The 17993-nt window shown below is 48.2% G+C and overlaps 1 protein-coding gene across 11 annotated transcripts in view; it reads left to right on the forward strand.

Moving 5' to 3' along the window:
* LOC106601438 (RNA binding protein fox-1 homolog 3) overlaps positions 1 to 17993 on the forward strand; it is a 380636-nt gene that overhangs the window by 346276 nt on the left and 16367 nt on the right. For 10 of the 11 annotated variants that reach the window (XM_045720266.1, XM_045720265.1, XM_045720257.1 and 7 more), the window contains 6 exons: positions 914 to 967; positions 3085 to 3177; positions 3980 to 4040; positions 4149 to 4202; positions 11177 to 11309; positions 14666 to 14705. In XM_045720266.1, coding sequence (XP_045576222.1) covers positions 914 to 967; positions 3085 to 3177; positions 3980 to 4040; positions 4149 to 4202; positions 11177 to 11309; positions 14666 to 14705 — 435 coding nt within the window. The remainder of the gene's footprint in view (positions 1 to 913; positions 968 to 3084; positions 3178 to 3979; positions 4041 to 4148; positions 4203 to 11176; positions 11310 to 14665; positions 14706 to 17993) is intronic. The other variant, XM_045720263.1, reaches the window with a different exon arrangement.

Here is a 17993-nt window from a genome sequence, read left to right on the forward strand (position 1 = left end):
ATAGCCGGTTCTTCCTAACCCCTATTAGTGGCTCAGTCAAACGATCCATCCATTCCCATTGAGCGCCAACCACATGGAAGGCCTATTTCTTCCCTGTTGTGCCCAAATGAAGGCGATGCGGACCGCTTGACAGGGTAATTACTTTTAATGAAATAATACGGCCATTGTAGACAGCAATTAAAAGTGGCTCTCACTCCACTCATTAGGGGGAACTTACGATTGGCTTTCATTCCTCTGTTTTCTAATGATCCAAAGTCGAGCCTGTTAAATCAAAAGGCTCGAGCACGTTAACCCCTTGGGACCATCCCTCTAGTCCTGTTCACTGAGAAAACAACACACACTCACACCAACAAAGAGCGAGAAAAGGAGAGGAGGAGAAAGAGAGAGAAAATGGCAGGTACCTGTGTAGAAAGAGAGACAGCACAGCCACCTGTTTGTTGGGCAGGCAGAAGCCTGCTGGTCTGTCTCTCGTTATGTCAAAGCCTAGTTAACTCACTCTCTCTCTATCAGTTATCTCTCTGTCTCTATCGGTTATCTCTCTCTATCGGTTCAGGGATTTGAGAAAAGGAGTTTTCCTCAGGAGCTGCTTCACATCACAACACAACCTTACAAACAACCACCTTGCCATATGTTGATGTAGCTTTTCTCTGTGTGAAATATCTTCTGTTACTCTAACTCTGCTGTGTTTACAATGTTTGTTTTCACAGTTTTTTACATCATTGATTTCATTACATAGAAATAACAGATAAAACAGTAACTTTATTTTGCATTAAAAAAAATATAATTTGATAAGATCACAATATATATTTGAAATCATTGCATAACAACTAATATTTTGGCATGGCAACAATAACCGTTTTCTTACTCTTTTCATAACTTAATCTCTCCTCTCTTGTCTCCTTTCTCGCCACAGCAATTTGGAAAGATTCTAGATGTGGAGATTATCTTTAATGAGCGAGGATCCAAGGTAAGTGAACTAGAACCCCAGCTGCTTCATTACCATGTACTTCTTCTGTTTAGTAATGATGGCATTAGTGCCGTGTGTACATTGGCTCAGACTACTGCTCTCTAAGCCTGGTCCTGGTGAGCTGGAGAACTGCGTTCAGACATTCACTCCTCTCTCTGCTGCCTCTTTGGTTGTTGTTCTAGCTTTGTGCTCCAGTTGGGGAATCATTACCCCTGTCAATCAATCAATCAATCAATCTGTGATTGAGCTGTCTCAAAATGCACTTAATCCAGTACTGTAGCTCTATGGACCAGGAATACAGACCTCTAGTTTAGAAACTAATAGTCAACCCAGATCAAATATCAAGTGCTATAGCAAATATAGAACCATCACCGCCAAAACTGACTCAGTGTCTATACATGTACAGTAGCTCTATACCATGTCTTATATAACATCCTCTGGTGTAAACAGCACAGTGCTGGTCATCCACTGTTTATTTAATCGTCTGTACCAAGCTCCAGAGCATTCCATTCATAAATTAGACAGCCTCCTCTAGCTGGGTGTTCAACCATGAATGGGATCGATTCCCACTCTTACCTGGTAGTTTGGGGTCTGTATAAGGTATGCAGCCAGCCTCCATCTGGGAACCTATACTCCAACTCAGCCCCCACAGCCAGACAAGATTGAGCACCGGATAAAGCTGCCTCCTCTGCTGTAACAAGCATTTATTGTTTGTGCCCTACAAAGCCATTACCCATGATGCCTCTCTCCTGCACCCTGCGCGCTATATAATGAACCTAGCAGGCCATTAATAAACAATCTATTTTCTATGAAGCTTTGGCAATTTGCATTCAATATGTTTGTCTCCTTTGAAAAATGGTGGCTCCACTCTCCCTCCGTGTAAGCTAATTATTTGTGCATGATAAAAAAAGATAGAGGGGCCAACCATAGTCGGGCAAAATGTCCAAAGGATTAATTTTGCCCTCAATTCCTTTTGAATTTATTTCTTTATCTCTCTCTCCCCAAGGACAGCTACCATGTTATTTATGCCAGGAATAGGAGCTCGGAGATCCTGTGTATGCATACAAGATCACAATGCTCTTCATCTCTCACATGTATTATATATCTTCAAGCAATTATCAGCCTGGCCGTGGCTCCCTCTCCCTCCCATCCCTCTATATGTATATATAGAAACCAAAGGACTGGGACTTGTTGGGCCAGCATATCTGAAGGCTGGTGATGGATCTCAGGCCCAGTCTCCCAGTCCCCATAACTCAAGCTGGTGACAAAGGCCTCATGGGAGGGGGCACGTGGGGGTGGAAGATGGGGGATGGGGAGGAGGGTATTTTGGTGTGAGTTTAAAGGCGACATCCCCATTGTAAAGCCAGTGTTTTTTTCTTCCACCTCCTTAGAGGTAGCATGTGATTTATTAATGTACATATGTTGTTGGTGATATGTATAGCTACCTTTACTACCAACCAATACCTTGATAGCATGGTAAATGCCCCATCACATTTTAGACACAGCTAATACAATGATGAATACTAATATAATGATATGTCTAAGAAAAAGAGACAACATATGGCTTAATTTAATTGCTACAGTGCATACTTTAGCTATTGTAATGGATTAGAAATGGTTGATGATGGAATTAAACTAAATTGCTTGAAGAATTTATGAATATTCCTTCCTTGCTCAACTTCATCTCATTCCAATGGGGGTTGGGGGTTGTTTTTCATAAGGCTACTGTTGAAGTCTTCACAATAATGATTAGACTATAATGTTGCGTAACAGAGTGTAATGCCTGCGATGCTCAGAGACATTCTCCAGAGGTGGTTTGTGGTGTTTAATTGGGTAAAACAGGCAGGTTTGTTAGTGTGTGTGAGGCTGTCATCCTTATCTCTCCTTGGATCTCTCTCTGCTGTTCCTGACGTCTCACTAACAACCACACAATTAATAACACCGCTTATATACATCTCTACTTCCTGCTGCTCACCTAGTCCTCTCCTTCTTCTCTCCTTCTCCTTCTCTCCTTCCTCCTCTCTAATCCCCCTTCTACCCTATATTTTACCCACCCTGTCTACCTTCCTGTCCCTGTCTGTCTTACTGGCCTGGTGACACACGTGGCTCTCTCTTAGGGCTTTGGGTTTGTAACTTTTGAAACGAGCACAGATGCCGACCGTGCGCGGGAGAAACTAAACGGTACAATCGTAGAGGGACGCAAAATAGAGGTGCTTTTCCTTATTTCCTGTTTCTTCTTCTTCTACCTCCTGCCTGCTGACCTCTCCCATGCCCCTGCTCTCACCTTTGTCCCACAAGAGACCTGCACATAAGCATGTGCCCGCTGTGTGTGTGTGTGCGTGCATGCATGCATAATGGTATGTGTCGGAAGCACTTAGTGGAACCAGGAATCCATACATGTCAAGGTGGACGTGCAAGTTGTTCATCAATATGACTGGAGAGGGAATGCATGCTCTCATCATCCCATAAGGACCTCACTGTCACGTCTGGATAAAGAAGACCTGTCTACTTACCTACCAACACACCCTGTTGACATCATGTTGTCTTGCCCATTTTTTTTTATTTATTTTTTTCTTAATTTTGGTCTTGTTTACTGTAAATGAAGGCCCCTATTCAGACATTCCCATCAGGCCAATATGGAGGAAATCTAAGGGGTCTGTCTTTTTGTTTTTCTTTTGAATCCATTTGTTTATCCAACCAATTACCTGTGTTGCTTTTGGCTTTTTCTCTTTCATATCCGTAGGTAATTGGTGCATGCTTTCCCACTTGCTACAGTAATTGAATCATCTCAAAAGAAAATGTAAATGAGGAATAAATTCATGTAAAGGTGATTCAAGGCCATTGTCTCCTCTGGCTATTTTAACCTCTCCAGTCTTGTGAACCTCTATGGTAATTTGCATAATTCTGACACATTTTACTGAATCTGTGTGGTATTTCTCTGCCAGTCATTTGGTCTGCCTTTTGGAAGGGTATGTTATAACTGTGGCACCATTTTGTTTTTGGGGGGAACAGGTGAATAATGCAACAGCAAGAGTGATGACAAACAAAAAAGTTGCCAACCCGTACACAAATGGTAAGATCTGCCTCTTGTCTAAGCTACAACTTTGTTCAGATACTGTACATGAAGGACAATATTTACTAGTTTGGGCTTCTCTCCCTCTCTCTCTCTCTCCCTCCATAGGCTGGAAGCTGAACCCTGTGGTGGGAGCTGTCTATGGTCCTGAACTGTATGCTGGTAGGAGATCCTTCTCTACTATACTCCTCTAGTCTAGCACCACTCTAACTCTACTACACTCCTCTAGTCTAGCACCACTCTAACTCTACTACACTCCTCTAGTCTAGCACCACTCTAACTCCACTACACTCCTCTAGTCTAGCACCACTCTAACTCTACTACACTCCTCTAGTCTAGCACCACTCTAACTCCACTACACTCCTCTAGTCTAGCACCACTCTAACTCTACTACACTCCTCTAGTCTAGCACCACTCGAACTCCACTACACTCCTCTAGTCTAGCACCACTCGAACTCCACTACACTCCTCTAGTCTAGCACCACTCTAACTCTACTACACTCCTCGAGTCTAGCACCACTCTAACTCTACTACACTCCTCTAGTCTAGCACCACTCTAACTCTACTACACTCCTCTAGTCTAGCACCACTCTAACTCTACTACACTCCTCTAGTCTAGCACCACTCTAACTCCACTACACTCCTCTAGTCTAGCACCACTCTAACTCTACTACACTCCTCTAGTCTAGCACCACTCTAACTCTACTACACTCCTCTAGTCTAGCACCACTCTAACTCCACTACACTCCTCTAGTCTAGCACCACTCTAACTCTACTACACTCCTCTAGTCTAGCACCACTCTAACTCTACTACACTCCTCTAGTCTAGCACCACTCTAACTCTACTACACTCCCTCTAGTCTAGCACCACTCTAACTCTACTACACTCCTCTAGTCTAGCACCACTCTAACTCTACTACACTCCTCTAGTCTAGCACCACTCTAACTCTACTACACTCCTCTAGTCTAGCACCACTCTAACTCTACTACACTCCTCTAGTCTAGCACCACTCTAACTGCACTACACTCCTCTAGTCTAGCACCACTCTAACTCTACTACACTCCTCTAGTCTAGCACCACTCTAACTCTACTACACTCCTCTAGTCTAGCACCACTCTAACTCCACTACACTCCTCTAGTCTAGCACCACTCTAACTCTACTACACTCCTCTAGTCTAGCACCACTCTAACTCTACTACACTCCTCTAGTCTAGCACCACTCTAACTCCACTACACTCCTCTAGTCTAGCACCACTCTAACTCTACTACACTCCTCTAGTCTAGCACCACTCTAACTCTACTACACTCCTCTAGTCTAGCACCACTCTAACTCTACTACACTCTTCTAGTCTAGCACCACTCTAACTCTACTACACTCCTCTAGTCTAGCACCACTCTAACTCTACTACATTCCTCTAGTCTAGCACCACTCTAACTGTACTACACTCCTCTAGTCTAGCACCACTCTAACTCTACTACACTCCTCTAGTCTAGCACCACTCTAACTCTACTACACTCCTCTAGTCTAGCACCACTCTAACTCTACTACATTCCTCTAGTCTAGCACCACTCTAACTCCACTACACTCCTCTAGTCTAGCACCACTCTAACTCCACTACACTCCTCTAGTCTAGCACCACTCTAACTCTACTACACTCCTCTAGTCTAGCACCACTCTAACTCTACTACACTCCTCTAGTCTAGCACCACTCTAACTCTACTACACTCCTCTAGTCTAGCACCACTCTAACTCTACTACACTCCTCTAGTCTAGCACCACTCTAACTCTACTACACTCCTCTAGTCTAGCACCACTCTAACTCTACTACACTCCTCTAGTCTAGCACCACTCTAACTCTACTACACTCCTCTAGTCTAGCACCACTCTAACTCTTCTACACTCCTCTAGTCTAGCACCACTCTAACTCTACTACACTCCTCTAGTCTAGCACCACTCTAACTCACTACACTCCTCTAGTCTAGCACCACTCTAACTCTACTACACTCCTCTAGTCTAGCACCACTCTAACTCTACTACACTCCTCTAGTCTAGCACCACTCTAACTCCACTACACTCCTCTAGTCTAGCACCACTCTAACTCTACTACACTCCTCTAGTCTAGCACCACTCTAACTCTACTACACTCCTCTAGTCTAGCACCACTCTAACTCCACTACACTCCTCTAGTCTAGCACCACTCTAACTCTACTACACTCCTCTAGTCTAGCACCACTCTAACTCTACTACACTCCTCTAGTCTAGCACCACTTTAACTCTACTACACTCCTCTAGTCTAGCACCACTCTAACTCTACTACATTCCTCTAGTGTAGCACCACTCTAACTCCACTACACTCCTCTAGTCTAGCACCACTCTAACTCCACTACACTCCTCTAGTCTAGCACCACTCTAACTCTACTACACTCCTCTAGTCTAGCACCACTCTAACTCTACTACACTCTAGCAGTGTTTCTATCACACAGACCCAATTCACATCTACACACTGGTTTTATTAGAATCTGGCTCAGTCTCAACCTGCTTCTAACACACAATTCTCTGTAGATCAAAGTGGATCTGGAATAGAATTGTGGGCCAGATAAGACGTGGATGATCCAAGCCTCACAGAGAGAGTGGAGGCAGCCTGAGCAATTGTTTGTGGGGTGTTCACTGTAAAGCCGGGAAAAAATATTTTAAGGCCAAGCCGCCCCAGCAACTGTTATCAGATTGGTGAGGCTGCTGCCGTGGATGGATTTGCCAAGTGCGCCAGATTGACTTTTACAGAGCTAACCGAATAAGGGAGATTGAGTGAGCGATATTGTTGGCACCTTCCCTGTCGAAGGCTGGTATTCCTCATGGTCAGGGTAATGGAGGGATGAGACAAGCTCAGTGGGGTTTTCCCTATCTCTCTCCCTCTACATGCCACTTTTATTGCTGTATGTTATATGAACCCTTTGCATTTTAATGAGGGGGAAATGGTACTATTTCATTTGGAAGAAGTGCTGAGCACATCGCGCCACTTTAACGGCTTTCCTTTCTGCTCATTAGACTAAAATCTGTTCATTCCCCGGACAGCTTTACGGCGAACCTCTAAATAACTGTCCATGACAGAAAGCAGTCATCTATCATTTTTATTTATATCTCCAGACCCCTCACCCTCCTCCCACCGCTCCCCCGGTTCCAACGCCATCTTCCCTTGACAATTACCCCCCCCCCCCCACACACACACACACACACACACACACACACACACACTAAACCATCCCTTTCCCAATACACACACACAAACACACTCCTCATGAAATTCTCAGATGCATTCAAAATCATGCAGATCACATACAAATGAATACAAGATATGTTTATATATATTCACAACACTCACATTTTTTCATAGATTCTCACATTCCTATACATATTCTGACCTATGCAGCACATATACACGTATACACACACACACACACACACACACACACACAAAACACACACACACATGCACCCACACACACAAACACACACACACGGATACACACACACACACACACGGATACACACACATACAAACACACTAGCCCAAATCATGTAATAAATCATAGGGAATGTGGACCACCATTCCAGGCAGGGGGAAGCGGGGTGCAATGGTGATTTATTGGCTGCTAATTTTTCAAGACGTCTTGACATAGCACTGAAGTTTGCCAAGCCTAAACGACAACATATGCTTGCCAGCTGGGGAGATGGGAAACATAAATAAGAGATACATTTCAGTCACAAAAAACCTAACTAGGAGCCAACAGGTCAGCCTTTAAAAAACAGCTGACCATGTTTTTGATAATTTTGTTATGACCCCGAATGAAGAAACACATTTTAGTGGTTTCATCCATGGAGTTATTCTTGAATAATCATGGCTACATTTAATATACTTTGGAGGGGAGTGAAATGGGATGTAAAGGTGATTAATCACTGTTTATCAGTCCTCATTTCTGTGCGGGAGATCAGTGAAATTGGGAGCCATAAATCGTGGCGTGGTGACAGCGCACTCCGTCTCCATTCGTCCTGGCGCTACAGGTTTATTGTCCTCAAAACCCATTCAGGAGAATGACGGATGAGAGCTTCACGCAGGCTCCCCGCTCTTAACCTCTTGCAGGGTACACTGGCTCCTCCTACTGATGGGAGGCTGCGTGGCGGGGACTGGGGTAGTGGCGGCGCCAGCCCTGTGGTGTGTACCCCCGGACCCGTGTCCTCGGCTGCCTCCTGCCTCCTGCCTCCTCTCCCCTGCAACCCAAACCTTCCCTGGAGCCCTCAGTAAGGGGGCTGTGGAGAGGGTCCTGTGAACAGCAGGCGCATTAGGTTCCCACTCAAATGGACTGGGGGTGGGGGGATGTTAGGGCAGAGACAGATAGCATTGTCTAGTATGGGGGATATTTCCGTAGAGAGAAATGTATATTACTATGAAAATATGAATATTATGTAATACCTCAACCCATGAATGATGGTAGGATGTATTTCAATGGTGTATTTCCTAGTCTTTTCTATAGCATGGTGTGTCAATTTCAGGACCATGGACAGCTACCAAGCAGCTCTGCCTGCCTACACGAATCAGGGAATCCATTTCAAACAAGCACTGTACGAGTCAGAGAGCCCCTTCTTCTCTCTCTGCTACTAATTCCTAAGGGGATAGAAGGAGATGAGTAGAGCTCTTGATGTTTTCACTTCCAAAGGTGAAGTTTGGTGTGGACCGTCTGAAAGCCACCAGCTGAGTAAATGACAGAATAGAAAGGCTAATTGTCATCTTAATATATCTGGACAGATCCTCTCATTGTTGAGGGGATAATTAAGCTCCTGTGGCTTGATTAGATTAAGCTATTTTGGGTCCCCAGTGCTTAGATTAAGTGCTCATTCCACAGATTATTTTGAGCAGGACGCATTAAAGAGATCAACATTGTGAAAAATGTGGTGTTTTTTTACAAGGCTGGTTTTGACCCCATCATTTGCACAGAGCAGGATTAGGAGAGGTTTGGTCCGACTGGCTGGCTTGCTGTGTAAAGGTATTGAGCTCCCCTCAACTTGACACATTTGACATATGAGGTGCGGTGTGACCCTGTCGCCCTCCAGCACATTACTCCGGTTTTCCCCCAGCCATCCATCCTCTCTCTCAGAAAGGTGTTTGACTTTGGTGGCTAGACCAGGTTTGTGCTCCCATACGCCGCTGTAGCTGTTGTTGCTTTTCATGGGTTTACCAAAGTGTGACAACAGCTTTTGATTTATGGGTTATTATTGAAGCAGTGTAGCCTATCGCCAACTCATTATGAGTTTACATTCACATATATCATAGCACGCAGATTGAATACAACCCCCCCCCTCTCATACCTAAAAGAAGGAAATAGAAGATTTGGAGCCCCAAAAATGCTAGTGATTTGTACAAGGGAGAAAAAAAACACCCCTGAAAATATGAAAGAGGATTGTTTTTGCCCTTTAGCAGCTGAGCCTATATGTCAGACTCCCAAAAAGAGACTCATTTAAATGTCAAGGTCAGCATTATAAATCACCAAAGCGAAAGGGCCACCTTGTGATTCTTACCAGTCTATTGCTGCTGCGTCGGCAGCAAACAAAGTGCCTCTGCTGCTCGGGAGGAAATAGGGGCGTTTCCCGCCCAAATGAGATGCAGGCGTTGAATATGTGTGGAGCCCCTAATGGAGGGAGATGTTAGTGGCGTCAGACATTAAACCTGGCTGTTCGTGTTTTTAAAAGCACCACTAATCTGTCTCCCTGTCAGCAGGGTTGCTGGTGTGTACCGTTCATTAGGACACTTCCCAATCCCATCCACCTGCAGGGTTAACACCAAATTACACTACATACAGCCCGCCGTAATGGCCATTGTTCTCCAGGCGAAATCCTATACCAGTCCATAGGAGTGCTTCTATATGAGGTATCATATAACTCCATTGCAGACTTACTGTAAAATAGCTAGGTGTGATTCCACTGTGTCTAGTTTTGCTCCTGTGAGTCCATTGGAAGATCATTTGAAAGTGTTCTGAATGTGTTGTATATCTGATCTCCTGCTCCTCCCTATATACCCCCCCACCCCTCCTCCTTTTCATACACATTTACACCCCAGCCTCACTGCCAAAATGAATTCATCACAGGCTGGAGGCCTATGATGAATTCCCCCAAAACATATCACGGTAATGAATGAATCAGTCCAGGGGAGATGAGGAGGATGAAGAATAATAGAAGTGATGGGGTAGCAGTGTTGTGATGGAGTGGAGGAGGAGAGGAGAGGGGGAGACTAGGGCGAGAGCAGGAGGAGCCTTTAACGCAGGACTAGGTTAATCATGAGAGAAAGAGAGAGATGTGTTTGTATGCAGTGCTGCAGCTCGTAATCAGACAGTGACTGGACTGATTGAAGGTTAAGGAGGGATCTGGGGATCTCCCAGCCCAGAGGCTTGTCCTCTAATCTGTAACCATGGAACTCCCCCAACACCCTCCACCCATCACCATTGGCTGTTAAGCGCTGCTGGAGGACAAACGTGGGGCTGTGGTAGACTGGGAGGAGTCACAGATGGGGTGTGGGATTTGGTCAGCCGGATGTTTGGGTCTCAGTGGTCCCGCCATCCAGCCCATCTGCTGCGTGCTCCCCCAGGGCCTGCACATCCAGCATGGCTACACAGCAACCTTCACCTCCCGCCTGTCTCTGTCTGGACTACAGCACCACACAACACTGCTCCTTACCTACCTACAACAACCTAGAACAACCTTCCCCCTCAGCTAGCATACTGTTGCCTCAACCAGGTGAAAGCCACAGTGTGGAACTAGTGTGATTGCATCCATTACCAGGCTGTGTTTCAAGGCTAGCCCTGGGTGGCGAGGGAGGCGGTGGCAGGCGGCGTCAGGAAGGATGCGTACAGCAAATGTGGATCCTTGCTGAGTACGGCACAAAGCAGTGGGTTGGGGAAGAGGAGAGTGCTCGATGAGGCACACCCAGAAAAGATTACATCTAATGTATCCTTGTCTTTCCCTAATGTATTCTGTCATAGGAGAAACCACTGCCACATGTCTTTATATAATGTGTTCTGTCAGTAAGGTAAGCAATGCCAACATTCCATCTCTCTAAAGTCCTCCTTCCTATGTGTTTCTCCACAGTAACAGGTTTCCCTTACCCAGCCACAGGGGCTACGGTGGCCTATAGGGGTGCCCACTTGCGAGGCCGGGGGCGGGCTGTGTACAACACCTTCCGCACAGCACCTCCACCACCACCTATTCCAGCCTATGGAGCGTGAGTATCTGTGGACCTGTAGTACACTATACTGACAACATCAACAATCAACCATTACAACAGTTTCACTCTCAAATGTTTGGTTGCTGCATTTGCAAACAATTGTGTTATTTCATTTGTGTGCAATTGTGCATGAGTGCAGCGTGTGTGTGTGTGTGTGTGTGTGTGTGTGTGTGTGTGTGTGTGTGTGTGTGTGTGTGTGTGTGTGTGTGTGTGTGTGTGTGTGTGTGTGTGTGTGTGTGTGTGTGTGTGTGTGTGTGTGTGTGTGTGTGTGTTCCAAAGGATGAATATCAAGGCCATAGGGAGTTATAGAAAGCAGAGATAGCATGTTACTGGGCAGGTCTCATTGGACTGTGATGATCTCCTGGTTGATGTGAAGCATTCAGCCTCACACTCCTCTCTTATATCTGCACACAGCCTGCCTGGCTGGCTGCCTGCCTGGGTGTCTAGGTGTCTGGGTGGCAATGGGAGTGTAGGGGAGAGGAGAGGTCTAGCTAACCGTGGGCCTAGCCTGGCTGCCTGGCTATCTGTGATTAGATCAGGGCCTGTCTGTGGCGATGAGTGGAGAGTAGAGGGGAAGAGAGGAGAGGAGAGGGGAGGGCTCCAGTGATGAAGACGGGTCCTAGGACTCTGGGTCCCCTACACCTCCCACCCACTCTGGGGTTCTATGTTCCCCTCCCCTCCTCTCCTCTCCTCTCTACTCCTCTTCCCAACTCCTCGCTTCTCCTTTGTTCTCCCCTCCTCCTCTCCCCACCTCCACTCCTCTCCCCACCTCCTCTACCCTACCTCCTCTACCCACCTCCTCTCCTCTCCCCACCTCCTCTCCCCACCTCCTCTACCCACCTCCTCTACCCACCTCCTCTCCTCTCGCCACCTCCTCTCCCCACCTCCTCTACCCACCTCCTCTCCTCTCCCCACCTCCTCTCCTCTCCCCACCTCCTCTACCCACCTCCTCTACCCACCTCCTCTCCTCTCGCCACCCTCCTCTCCCCACCTCCTCTACCCACCTCCTCTCCTCTCCCCACCTCCTCTCCCCACCTCCTCTACCCACCTCCTCTCCTCTCCCCACCTCCTCTCCCCACCTCCTCTACCCACCTCCTCTCCTCTCCCCACCTCCTCTCCCCACCTCCTCTCCCCACCTCCCTCTCCCCACCTCCTCTCCTCTCCCCACCTCCTCTACCCACCTCCTCTCCTCTCCCCACCTCCTCTCCCCACCTCCTCTACCCACCTCCTCTTCTCTCCCCACCTCCTCTCCCCACCTCCTCTACCCACCTCCTCTCCTCTCCCCACCTCCTCTCCCCACCTCCTCTACCCACCTCCTCTACCCACCTCCTCTCCTCTCGCCACCTCCTCTCCCCACCTCCTCTACCCACCTCCTCTCCTCTCCCCACCTCCTCTACCCACCTCCTCTCCTCTCCCCACCTCCTCTCCCCACCTCCTCTACCCACCTCCTCTCCTCTCCCCACCTCCTCTCCCCACCTCCTCTACCCACCTCCTCTCCTCTCCCCACCTCCTCTACCCAGCTCCTCTCCTTTCCCCACCTCCTCTACCCACCTCCTCTCCTCTCCCCACCTCCTCTCCCCACCTCCTCTACCCACCTCCTCTCCCCACCTCCTCTCCTCTCCCCACCTCCTCTCCCCACCTCCTCTACCCACCTCCTCTCCTCTCCCCACCTCCTCTACCCACCTCCTCTCCTCTCCCCCCCTCCTCTACCCACCTCCTCTCCTCTCCCCACCTCCTCTACCCACCTCCTCTCCTCTCCCCACCTCCTCTCCCCACCTCCTCTACCCACCTCCTCTCCTCTCCCCACCTCCTCTCCCCACCTCCTCTACCCACCTCCTCTACCCACCTCCTCTCTTACCTCCTCTTCGCCACCTCCTCTCCCCACCTCCTCTACCCACCTCCTCTCCTCTCCCACCTCCTCTCCCCACCTCCTCTCCCCACCTCCTCTCCCCACCTCCCCACCTCCTCTCCTCTCCCCACCTCCTCTCCCCACCTCCTCTCCTCTCCCCATCTCCTCTCCCCACCTCCTCTACCCACCTCCTCTCCTCTCCCCACCTCCTCTACCCACCTCCTCTCCTCTCCCCACCTCCTCTCCCCACCTCCTCTACCCACCTCCTCTCCTCTCCCCACCTCCTCTCCCCACCTCCTCTACCCACCTCCTCTCCTCTCCCCACCTCCTCTCCCCACCTCCTCTCCTCTCCCCACCTCCTCTCCCCACCTCCTCTACCCACCTCCTCTCCTCTCCCCACCTCCTCTACCCACCTCCTCTCCTCTCCCCACCTCCTCTCCCCACCTCCTCTACCCACCTCCTCTCCTCTCCCCACCTCCTCTACCCACCTCCTCTCCTCTCCCCACCTCCTCTCCCCACCTCCTCTACCCACCTCCTCTCCTCTCCCCACCTCCTCTCCCCACCTCTTCTCCCCACCTCCTCTCCCCACCACCACCTCCTCTCCTCTCCCCACCTCCTCTACCCACCTCCTCTCCTCTCCCCACCTCCTCTACCCACCTCCTCTCCTCTCCCCACCTCCTCTCCCCACCTCCTCTACCCACCTCCTCTCACCTCCTCTCCTCTCCCCACCTCCTCTCCCCACCTCCTCTCCTCTCCCCACCTCCTCTCCCCACCTCCTCTACCCACCTCCTCTCCTCTCCCCACCTCCTTCCACCTCCTCTCCCCACCTCCTCTACCCACCTCCTCTCCTCTCCCCACCTCCTCTACCCACCTCCTCTCCTCTCCCCACCTCCTCTCCCCACCTCCTCTACCCACCTCCTCTCCTCTACCCACCTCCTCTCCTCTCCCCACCTCCTCTACCCCACCTCCTCTCCTCTCCCCACCTCCTCTCCCCACCTCCTCTACCCACCTCCTCTCCTCTCCCCACCTCCTCTCCCCACCTCCTCTCCTCTCCTGACTTCCCAGTGATTTATATGTTAGCATCATGTGACTGAGCTCCTTCCCTGCTGATCTCCCTCTTTTCATCCCCCCTTCCCTTTCTCTTCCTCCTTTACCTCCTCCCCTCCACCGTAGCCTCCTGACAACACTGCAGTGACTGGAAATACCTTCTTTTTTTTACCCGAGCAGAACATTTCATGGGAATTGTGAAATGGCTGCATTTCCCCCCTTAATATGTCATTCATTATTTGTGGTGCGCAGCAGCCGGTAAGAGCTGACCCTGTAGACGTGCAGAGCCACTTCCATCACTCTTGTTTTCTGCCATGCAAATGTCTGCTTGACTTGCTCTCATTGGAAATAGGCTAGGTTCTAAACATCAGTGTGCTGATCCAATCTGTCTGCATGTAAAACCGCCCAGTACCCAGATGAACTAAGGCGTCTCCGCCATTGCTCTCTCATTTCACAGAGTGGTGTACCAGGATGGCTTCTACGGAGCAGAAATCTATGTAAGTACCGTTGTCTCTTTCTCTCTGCGTGCTCAGATGAAACAGAAGTAAAGCAGACAAAAGCAGCCAGCCCTGGAGACTAAAACACCATCTCTCCAGCCCCCAGCGTTCCCCCTGCCTCTCTGCCAAACCCGCGTCGATTAGGCATCTCTCTGCCGTGCCAAGAAACCCGACAACAAAATGTAAAACCCCCTCAGCTCCTCCCTCCTCTCCCTCTCTCTCCTATGATGTCAGACTTTGGCAAACAGACAGACCCCAGCTCAGTGTCCCGTGTCAAGTCGGGTTGTCTCTCCCCTTAAAATGGCTTTTGGAGGTGGCTTGTCTCCGCCCTGTGTGTGTGTGTGTGTGTGTGTGTGTGTGTGTGTGTGTGTGTGTGTGTGTGTGTGTGTGTGTGTGTGTGTGTGTGTGTGTGTGTGTGTGTGTGTGTGTGTGGGGAGCATGCATGCCTGCCTGTCGTGTCTGGGTGGGGACAACCCTCTCTCTTTCTGGCCCAGGGGGCCTGCGTGGGGCCTTAGTGGGACAGCATGGGGCCTTAGTGGGCCTGTGTGGGGCCTTAGTGGGCCTGTGTGGGGCCTTAGTGGGCCTGTGTGCCTCCAAGCCATCACGGTGTGCGAGATAAGAGGAGCGGAGGCAGATAAAGGGATTAAGCTTTTCTCTGGGGCTGTAGATGCAGGCAGGGGCCACAGCACACACAGCGTCAGTGAACGCTGCCCTTCACAGAGAAAAGCGGGACGCTGTGGAGATAATGCTGAAATTACCAGGCTGCCCCAGTTTGACAGCAGTCCAAGCGTTTGGGGGGGATGTTATTTGTCGTTTGAATCTGTATTTTTTTTGTTCCTCTCTGTCCTCTGCAATAGGGAGATGACAGCAGGCGCAGACAACAGTGCTACTGATTGCTTCTTACTTTCACCCTGTCTGCATACGAGCAAAGGGCCGGTGTCTGGGAACAAAAGTGCTGGACTCCACAATGATATATGGCTCGAACACAGCCCCATGTCGTAGCACTGTTTGTGAGTGGCTGTTAGCGACACCAGCAGAGTGAACAGTGTAGAGGAAAAGTGGCTTAATGCGGTCCTGTCGGCGTTTGCCCCCCCCCCTCTCCCTCCCTCCTCTCCTCTCCTCCAGCTAAGCTCTGGGTCTCAGTGCCCTCTGACCAGTCCTGGGGTATCTCGCCCCATCGCTCAAGCCGTCAGCCTTTCCCCCTGTGCTTTACTGCCGTTAGTTTTGGCAGTGGCCACTGCACGGACACTGAACGGCTTCAGACTGCCGGAGTGCGCCCAGAGGTCTCCTGTGACAACAACAGCAAGTCCCACAAGCCTCTCTGTCCTCCACTATCATTCAGAAGACATTAGCCATGTCTGTCACTGTCATGACCTTGTCAAATTCCATTCATTTCAACAGTCTGGAAGAAATTGTCATTAAAAAGAGCATCCAGGATGATACCACAACATGAGACCCTGCTTCACAGGGAGTATATTAGGAATGGATGTATTCATATTCATACACACAGTCAGGCACACATGTGACGTGCACACGCATGCACGCACACTGGGGCGAGACACAATAACAAATGTGTTGCACTGTTGTGGGCAGGATTTGACATGTGTGCAAGTGATTTATTGTGGCTGTGTGTTGTTGGGTTTTGTTGCTGTAATCAGCAGCACTGTCCCAGGGCATGGCCATCCCACAGGAACTCCTCTGCCTGGCCTTAGCCATGACTTCCTGCCTCCATGGGCAGGGAGGATGACTCAAATACAGAGCCTGGTCCATCTGCCCTCTGACCTGATTCCCCAGAGCCCTGGCCACAGTCTTTAAACGTTCCATCTCCACGGAAGTGTAGCTCGCCTTTGGACTAATAGAACACATGTATTATTAACAGCCAAATAACAGGTTATTATTTTCCCTTTTTATTTCTGTGAGCTCAATGCACACTTTGCGCAGTTTCTCTATAGATTAATCAGATCAAGCAAGAACTGTGCGGTGTAGTAGGGAGTTTTAGTTTTAAACAGGCCAATATTCGACATAGTTTAGAGCAGAAAACGTGGTAATTAACTACCTACTTGTCCGATCTGTGTGAGTGCACTGAGAGGGACTAGAAGAGACAGAAGACGTGCGATCGAGAAGGAGAGAGAGCAGTTGCTTTGCAAGGTATCTCTACCTGAAAATACATGATCAAGTGATTGATAGTTGGTATTCAGCAGTCATAAAAGTATGCCTTGTTTATGTTGAAGAACTATTAAAACAGTGATTTTGTCAGACAGCAGCTCTATAGAGATGATGACTGGAATGAAATAGAAAAGTTATAAAATAAAACAAATGTAATATACACAACAACTAAAATATATTATTAAAGTAAAGTCATGTGAATAAAACATTAATAAGTGATAAGCAGTTACTAACATCATGGGACTTTTATTCATTGTTTTATTCTGTGTTACACCATTCAACCGACACAATAAATAGCGCATTTAATGTAAAAAAAAAAAATCGTCATCAAAAACCATGATTATTTTTTAATAATCAAACCGAAACCGAACCGACCTCAAAAAGCACTCTCAGCACTACCACCTATATACCCACCGTAGGATATAGGATGGAGATGGGCCAATGCTCCATTGGTGCTAATAGAAAAACAGTAGGTGAACAGCTTAATTTTCAGTTGGAGTAATGACTGCTCTCCCCAATGAAGTTTTTAATTCCTTCTCCCACTCTGGCAAATGAATACACAGGCCCTGACTTCCCAAACACCAAGCCCCAGTTACAGCGCCTTCAGAAAGTATTCATACCCCTTGACTTAGTCCATATTTTGTTGTGTTACAGCCTGAATTCAAAATGGATTAAATATATATTTTTCCACATAATGACAAAGTGAAAACATGTTTTTAGAAATGTTTCTAATTTATTGAAAATTAAATATAGAAATATCTATTTACATAAGTATTCACACATGTTCGTATCACCTTTGCTCTTTCTGGGTAAGTCTCTAAGAGCTTTGCACATCTGGATTGTACAATATTTGCACGTAATTACTTTTAACATGATTCAAGATCTGTCAAGTTGGTTGTTGACCATTGATAGACAGCCATTTTCAAGACTTGCCGTAGATTTTCAAGCTGATTTAAGTCAAAACTGTATCTGGGCAACTCAGGAACATTCAATGTCATCTTGGTAAGCAACTTTTAGGTTATTGTCCTGCTGAAAGGTGAATTTGTCTGCTAGTGTCTGTTGGAAAGCAGACTGAACCAGGTTTTCCGCGAGAATTTTGCCTGTGCTTAGCTCTATTCCGTT

This window comes from Salmo salar, chromosome ssa06, assembly GCF_905237065.1.
Source record: "Salmo salar chromosome ssa06, Ssal_v3.1, whole genome shotgun sequence".
Taxonomy (NCBI): domain Eukaryota; kingdom Metazoa; phylum Chordata; class Actinopteri; order Salmoniformes; family Salmonidae; genus Salmo; species Salmo salar.